The 7514-nt window shown below is 38.4% G+C and overlaps 2 protein-coding genes across 2 annotated transcripts; both read left to right on the forward strand.

The window, feature by feature from the left end:
* Positions 1-5497, forward strand: LOC136240416 (sodium/hydrogen exchanger 9-like). The gene is made up of 14 exons (XM_066031396.1): positions 1-346; positions 392-600; positions 649-726; positions 781-857; positions 910-1152; positions 1276-1523; positions 1807-1895; positions 1950-2063; positions 2117-2228; positions 2689-2842; positions 3225-3267; positions 3776-3846; positions 3898-4009; positions 5249-5497. Exons 1-14 carry the CDS (start codon positions 40-42, stop codon positions 5429-5431), a joined length of 2040 nt encoding a protein of 679 aa, XP_065887468.1. The 5' UTR covers positions 1-39; the 3' UTR covers positions 5432-5497.
* Positions 5498-5530: 33 nt separating this feature from the next.
* Positions 5531-7450, forward strand: LOC136240428 (UBX domain-containing protein 7-like). The gene is made up of 8 exons (XM_066031414.1): positions 5531-5700; positions 5778-5848; positions 5894-5962; positions 6011-6246; positions 6296-6386; positions 6431-6484; positions 6715-7238; positions 7292-7450. The coding sequence occupies exons 1-8, from the start codon at positions 5531-5533 to the stop codon at positions 7448-7450; spliced, it is 1374 nt and encodes a 457-aa protein (XP_065887486.1).
* Positions 7451-7514: the final 64 nt, after the last annotated feature.

Raw genomic sequence — 7514 nt, forward strand, 5'->3', positions numbered from 1 at the left:
ATTATCCGCCATAATAATAATAAAATCACGAGACGCGTAATGGAGGATAAATGCAGTGTTTCGTGGTACGGTATTAGGAACGTTAGTGATGATTCCCTTATTGGTGTGAGCGATGATGAACTGGACACGACCGTGCGAACACTTTTTAACGTCAGTGAAGACACCCTGTATCATTCAGATGTGCGTTTTAGTTCGTCTGATGAGCGAGGCGAAGAAGTGCACACGATAGACAGTTTGTCGTTACTACTAACTTGCTGGCTATTAGGAATGACTGTTATCACGATATGGATATTCAAGGCGAAGAGATTACGTGTACTACACGAAACCGGCCTATCCTTAATTTACGGTCAGCAACACAGACATACGCACTAACACTATTGCTTATTTACAGGAATAATATTTGGTGCTATATTTACTTATGCTATTGAGGAGAATGATACACCAGAATATCAATTGTTCAGTAAATCATGTAAAGCTGGTACAGTTAATGTTGGAGACACACTAATCATTCAAGGGCGACCATCATCACATCAGAGATATTTTTGCACAGTTGATGGAAGAGTGTACAGGAATGAAGCTGGTAATGATATACAAGAATCAGTAAGTGTGATGGGTTTAGTTTTAACATAATTATAATTGTGCTTGTAGCTTCTTTTTAATCCAGAGCTATTTTTCTTTGTTTTACTACCACCAATCATCTTCTATGCTGGTTATAGCTTGCACAAGGTTGGTTAAATAATGCTTGCTACTTCTTGTGTTTATTGGTATTATTTGGTATAGCGGCATTTCTTCAGAAATCTTGGCTCAGTTGCTATATATGCATTTATTGGCACAACAATTTCTTGTGCTGTAGTCGGGTATGATTATCATGTAATAATAATGGTTTACTGTAGCTGATCCCCCCTGTAGTTTTACAATGTACTTGTATACCAAGACTAACTTAGAAGAAGGAGTGAGTTATGATAAGGACAAAACGTTCCACAAGTTTGGCACCAGTAGTATACCATCATTCTTATTTGGTGCACTAATCTCAGCTACCGATCCTGTGACAGTACTTGCTGTGTTCCATGATCTTCGTGTTGACTTTGATCTTTACTCACTGGTGTTTGGGGAGAGTGTACTAAATGATGCCGTGGCTATTGTACTGTATAGGTGTGTGTGCGGTGTCTGTGTGTTTGTAGTGCGGTGTCTGTGTGTTTGTAGTGTGGTGTCTGTACATACACATGATAGTTTGTTGGTATGTATTATATTACAATGTCTGTTCATTGTCTTTAGATCTGTTGACGAGTATGACGTACCTCCCGGAGAGTCAAGCAGTTTTCATGGTTATTCTGTTGTCATTTCATTCCTGAAGTTTATTGGAATTTTTGTTGGTTCATTTGTGCTCGGCTGTGTAGCAGCACTGATCACAGCTTTGTTCCTGAAGATGTCAAAACTACGTGAATATCCACTATTGGAGACAGCACTGTTTATGTTGATGTCATACAGTGCCTTCTTGATAGCTGAGGCAGCATCTCTTAGTGGTAAGATAGTCAGTAACAGGGAGGTAGGATAAGGCTGGAACATAAAGGAGGATTACGTTCTGCTTTACAGAAGCTTCAAAGTAATGCACTAGTATGAACATCCTGATGGAATAACATTTCCCTACATGTTATGATGCCATGCTACACTTTGTTGTGTCCACATTTATTTTTGGACAGTTTATTACAAGAAGTTACAAAATTAGCCCAACCACACTTTTAAGCCAGCCATGTCCTACCCCCTCAGAGTCAATATCATGATAACACACTGTCAACTGATCAACAGGTATCGTTGCTATTCTATTCTGTGGCATCATGCAGTCACACTATACCTACATCAACTTGTCTGTGGAGTCAAGAAGGAGAACAAAGGAGGTAAATGTCGTAGTCACATGTGGTCATTATAACATGTACTGTATCATTCTGTAGGTGTTTGAAATTCTTAACTTTCTTGCTGAGAATTTCGTATTCATCTACATGGGATTGTCGTTGTTTACTTTTAGCAAGCACCGCTGGTACCCTGGCTTTATTGGAGTCTCTTTTGTATCCTACTGAGGTTGTTGTTTCGTAGTGTGTTTCTTTAACTAATTTGTTAGATTGGTATATTGATTGGACGAATCCTCAACATTTATGTGTTGACGTTCATACTCAATCGATTCCGGCGGCAAAAGATACGATGGAATTTCCAGCACATGTTGGTGTTCTCTGGTTAGTTCACTGAATTTTGTGTGTATAATATTTCCCTTGCCAAGAGTTTACACTGGTTTGCTCATCTCACTAGTATCTCCAAACCCAGTGGACCCTGTAATCATCAAATAAATGTTTCCTTTTTCACTAATTGATGTTGAGTGTTTGTAATTAACCCAAACTGATGATGTCTTGAAAGCCATTTAAGTTCACTCTGGTGTGAATGGCATCACTGGTACAGGTGTAAAAAAAGACAAAAAAATAAGAAATGGTGTGTGATGTAGTTTACCTTTCTCGACTCTCCCTTCATTTGTAGCAATAACTAATTTTGTAGTGCAGACAGTTAGTACAATGTGGTGCTGAATTGTGCTATGATCACGATACTGTATAGTTCAACAAATAAAGTGTGTGTTCAGCCACTGAAACTTGTTCACTGTACACACATGCTGCTGTGTCTGACAACCAATTATTACTATTGTAGGATTACGAGGAGCTATTGCTTTTGCTCTCGCAATACGTAACACGGAGACAGAGGAGAGGCAGCTGATCTTCACATGTACTCTGGTCATCGTCTTGATTACTGTCCTGATTAATGGCGGCTTCACCACCTTGATGTTACAACTACTCAAGATAAAGTTAGTCTCATATTTTTTATGTACTTTATCCTAGAGGAGAGAAACCTCAACTATTATTGTGTTTGAGGATAAATATATATTTTTCCTTTGACCAATTTCGCAAAATAGCATGCTTGCATCTGCTGTACTTTTGGCAAACCACAATTGTGCTCCTTTGACTCTACATGAACACAAATGGCCCACACATCCCATAATACAATAAAACCTATAGAGCAAAGCACACTGCCAGGACTTTTAAAAATGCATTAGCCACAAAACTTGAACTAAAGTGTTGAGAAATGTGCCATTAGTGCAGTGCCCTCTGGCCTTTATCAGACTCGGTATATTCTATTATCAAATATAGTTCTTGTCCATATTTGTTATTGTGTAATATTTCTTACAGTGTTGGTGTGGAGGACAGTGAGTCTGAAGAGCTTCATGAAGAAGTGAGTTCACATCTTTAAATATTGTAAAAGTTGTATTGCTTCCTGTCCATGTTTCTTGCTCATGATTTAGTGTAGAGCCCATTGTGGGTTTATGGTCTGAATGTGTAGGTAATAGCAGCATGTTAGCCTTTATCAATTATTTTAATATTCACAAGTCAAGCAGTATTGGTAAATGATGGTATAATGTAGTTTGCAGTTACCTGAGAATCTTGAATTCCCAAGGGACACAATTAGTTGTGTAATAATGCCGAGGAATTAGTTTAGAGTGTAATTGAGCAGTTACTGATATTTAGAAACTCTGTTTTGTCACTTATATGGATAGTGTAGTACCTGCTTGTTAGCTAGGAAAGTCATGTATTGTGTTGGGGTGGCTGAAGGTTTATAGGGTTCTGGGACATGTATGACCTGGAATCACTACCATTAAAATATTGTTTGTTGGTAGGTTAAACTTTTCTGGAATGACATATCCCTTTTGTTAATGTGTGTGTTTATGTCAACCCCTTCTCAGGGTAATGTCATCCCATATGACAAAATGAAAGGCAACTGGATGGTATCCAAGTTCACTAAGATTGATAAAGAGTAAGATGACTTAACACTTGATGATGAGTGTTAACTTATCTGTCATTTTAGCTACTTCATCCCTTTCTTCACTCATCATGGTAGACCATTGGAGACGTTCCTACCCTCCAAACTTCACTGGTTGGTGGACCTGTGCAGCAAGTGTAAACCCAAACACCACACGGTACTGTTGTGTGTGTGTGTGTGTTGTGCATTTGTGTGCCAAGTAGTTCATTGAAACCTGTTTAAGCTGGCCATTGCCCCACATGTGTCATTAGTATCCTGCTTAATGTGCAGACAGCTACTTCAGGAATACCATCATTATTTACACTGTTATGAGGCTGTGTGGTAAATATACACAATGATTGAGACTGATGCAGCCTGAAGTGAAGCCAAGTGCTGTATTAGTCTTGGAGATCATGCCAAGAGTGCTTTATTTTTCATACTAATACTTTAACCCTTCAATATCCAATGACCTGTATATTGGAGGGCAACAGATGAACTTGTATAAACTCTTATAATTTTGTTGGTGTTAAAATTAGAAGGAATTTGCTAACATACACCATATTACTCACCATAAAATTCCTATAGCAAGGCACCAAGCATTAGAACATCTCCATAGGTAGCCTGCTCAAAGAAAGTAGCCCTTCTGTAATTGTCTACCATTGCTCTAAACCCATCACTTTGATTGGCCATGCCTCCATCATGCTTCGTCCCATGACATTAAGCTAAATGCAATAAGAATAAGACTCAGTGTGTGATGGTGATTTGAATGAAGTGGAAGCTTGGTGAATTCATCACAAATACTTGTTTAGACTTTATTGTAGTGTGTGAAATTGTAAGTAGGTTTATGTCAAACAGTAATCCATCTTCATTTCACAGTGTTTTCCTTTTAATTCAAAGTTACATATTCTGAAAATAACTTGCTCCTCAGTACATGTGTAGTTATTAAGTGTGTTATTGTACTTTCTGTAGTTTTCTCCTCAGAGTGTTCATTGCTTCAATTTTCAGCTACCAGGCTATTAGTAGGTGTCCATATAATCCATTTCTGTTTGTAGAACAAACAGCATCACACATGTGAACCAGGAGGCTATTTGTAAGATAACAGTTTGCATACTTTTCATGGCTGTAGCCAGAATCTTGTAACTTGAAAGTTTGATGAATTTATTATGCTGTCAACATTACAATAGCTTTGTTGTTGAATAAGTTGTGACGAATTTTCCAAATTTCCAACCTTCTAACTTTCACTATTGCTGTGTAGTACAAAAACAACACCAAAATAGCAACTGGTACACAATACAAAAACAGTAAAAGCACATGAAACATTAGAATTTACCTAGACAGGTTTCAAGTCATGTCATTATCCCCATATATATCTGGCATGTATTATAGCACTAGTAATATGTTGTTATTGTTCCATTAGTTGCACACCGATTCTGACATTGAAAGCAGCGAGGAAGAAGATGATGAGGAGATGGAGTTGACCATTTCTACTCCTTATCACAAACAAGAATCTGATACCTTTGAAGAGATGGGGGATATAGGACTAGGTAATGATCCTATAAGATTAGAAACTTTCCCAGAAGAAGACCATTCGGATTTGTAACTGGATTAGGAATATATTTTATTGCACGCAATTTATTGGGACACTTCTAACACAAATTGTGATTTATTTTTGATTGTGGGTTTTAGTTTTTGAGTGAAAATGGCAAGTAAAATTGCTCAGTTCATGAGCGTTACAGGCGCTTCAGACGAAACTGCAAGGAATTTACTGAACGCTTGCGAAGGTAACCTCGAGTTGGCTGTTGGGATGTATATGGAAGACGGAGCACCTACGGGAGCGAGCGACACTCATCCATCATTAGTTCCCATCCCGTTAGTTGTATAATACATTATGTTGTGTCGGAATAATGTGGTTTGAATTTGTATCTTCTATTTCTCTGTTACCATAGAGACAGTGACGAAGTTAGAGCGCCAATTCTCCCAATACGTGGAGTACTAGTGGAAAATGAGCCCCCAGCAGGTAATGTGTGTGACGTATGTATAACTAGTGACTATTGTGTTGTAGGTCGCCTGCGAAGGAGAAAAAGGAATCTCCCGCCATCAATATTTGACCCATTTAGAGACATATCTTCAGGTAGAATAGTTGTTTTCGTTTTACCTGGCTTTATTGAACATCTACCAGAAATGCACACATCAGACAAAAAGAGGGCCACTCTCTCAGAGCTTTTCAAGCCGCCATTGGATTTGATGTTTCAAGGCAACTTCACTGAAGCTAAAGAGGCAGGGACAACAGTGAACAAATGGCTACTAGTAAACATACAAGACTCCAGGGAGTTCTCCTCTCAAGTCCTTAATAGGGACGTTTGGAACAACAGTCGAGTTAAGAGTGTTGTCTCAAATAACTTCTTGCTATGGCAGGTAAATTGTTACAATTGTGTGGAAGTTTTGTAAAGTTCGTCATGTCCAGGCATATCGTGGCACTGAAGAGGCCACTAAATTCTGTCAATTTTATAACGTCCATGGCTTCCCATTTTTAGCAGTGCTTGACCCCAGAACTGGTAAGCTGTTCCCATTGTACCACATTTGTCTCACTGTTCAGTAGGTGAACTTATTGATCAATGGAAAGGTGATAATCCAGAATCATTTTTGGAGTTCAGTAAGTTATTTATAGTCTTGCAAGTCAGCCGGTTGTTTTGTGGGGGTGATAAAGATGTGTATTGGTCCTAAAACAGTTGTATCATTACAACTGTTTGATTAGAATTTTGACATTGCCAACAAAAGGGGGACTGTAGATGGTTTTTCCATGCACATGCAGACACATGGAAACCTGCTGGCTTGGTAAAGTAATACTGTCAATATTTTACCAATTCTTGTTTTGTGCTATAGCATCAGACTTTCTATCCACTCATTCACTTGGTAATGAAGACATTAGCGTGCCTCAGGCTAAGAGAAGTCGTACAGACACGGATGCAAATGTTATTGATCTATCTGAAGAGGACCAATTGAAAGCTGCCATCGCTGCTTCAATAAGTGTCAACGGTAACAAGTCAGATTCTGATGACAATGATTTTGTGCTAGTTGATTCTGACGATGATGAAAGTGATGATGATTGTTGTTTAGTAACTGATGTAGCGAAACATTCTAACACAAACACTACCCTTGACCCCTCCAGATTAGCGTACCTAAACATGACAAAGAAGTTACCCAGTAGTACAAAAGAGGACAAAGGTAAAGGCAGTGCTCGAAGGAACACGGAGAAAAGTTTACCAATGCAAAAACTGAGTATCAGTGAGAATTCCAGTAGCAGTAGTAGCAAAAAGAATTCATCGGGAAACATATTACATTTATTATTACGATTACCATCTGGTGGAAGAATGGAATGCAGTTTCCATGAGAATCATCCAATACAGGTGAGAAGCTTGTATCTACGTACAATGTGATATATTATTTTGATAATGTTTAGGAGTTGTTTGATATTTTGTCTGCTCAAGGCTGCAATGTCAATGAGATAGAGGTTGTTGCCAACTTCCCACGACGAGTAATCACCATGGTAAACTCACTACAATCATTCAAAGATGTTGGACTGCATTCTAGAGAAACGGTTTTTGTACAAAACACATAACAGCGCCCACTCACTTCCACAATCAATGAATACACAGCTCTAATTATGTAGATATTTAAATATA

The sequence above is a fragment of the Dysidea avara genome, chromosome 12, assembly GCF_963678975.1.
Source record: "Dysidea avara chromosome 12, odDysAvar1.4, whole genome shotgun sequence".
In the NCBI taxonomy this organism is placed as follows: Eukaryota; Metazoa; Porifera; class Demospongiae; order Dictyoceratida; family Dysideidae; genus Dysidea; species Dysidea avara.

Bases quoted from the DNA above. Each gene is read 5' to 3' on its own strand.
- LOC136240416 (XM_066031396.1), top strand. From the start codon at position 40: ATGGAGGATAAATGCAGTGTTTCGTGGTACGGTATTAGGAACGTTAGT. The intron at 1,896-1,949 runs GTAAATGTCGTA...ATCATTCTGTAG, and splicing joins CAAGAAGGAGAACAAAGGAG to GTGTTTGAAATTCTTAACTT. The intron at 2,064-2,116 runs GTATCCTACTGA...CTAATTTGTTAG, and splicing joins GCTTTATTGGAGTCTCTTTT to ATTGGTATATTGATTGGACG.
- LOC136240428 (XM_066031414.1), top strand. From the start codon at position 5,531: ATGGCAAGTAAAATTGCTCAGTTCATGAGCGTTACAGGCGCTTCAGAC. The intron at 5,963-6,010 runs GTAGAATAGTTG...AACATCTACCAG, and splicing joins ATTTAGAGACATATCTTCAG to AAATGCACACATCAGACAAA. The intron at 6,387-6,430 runs GTAAGCTGTTCC...ACTGTTCAGTAG, and splicing joins AGTGCTTGACCCCAGAACTG to GTGAACTTATTGATCAATGG.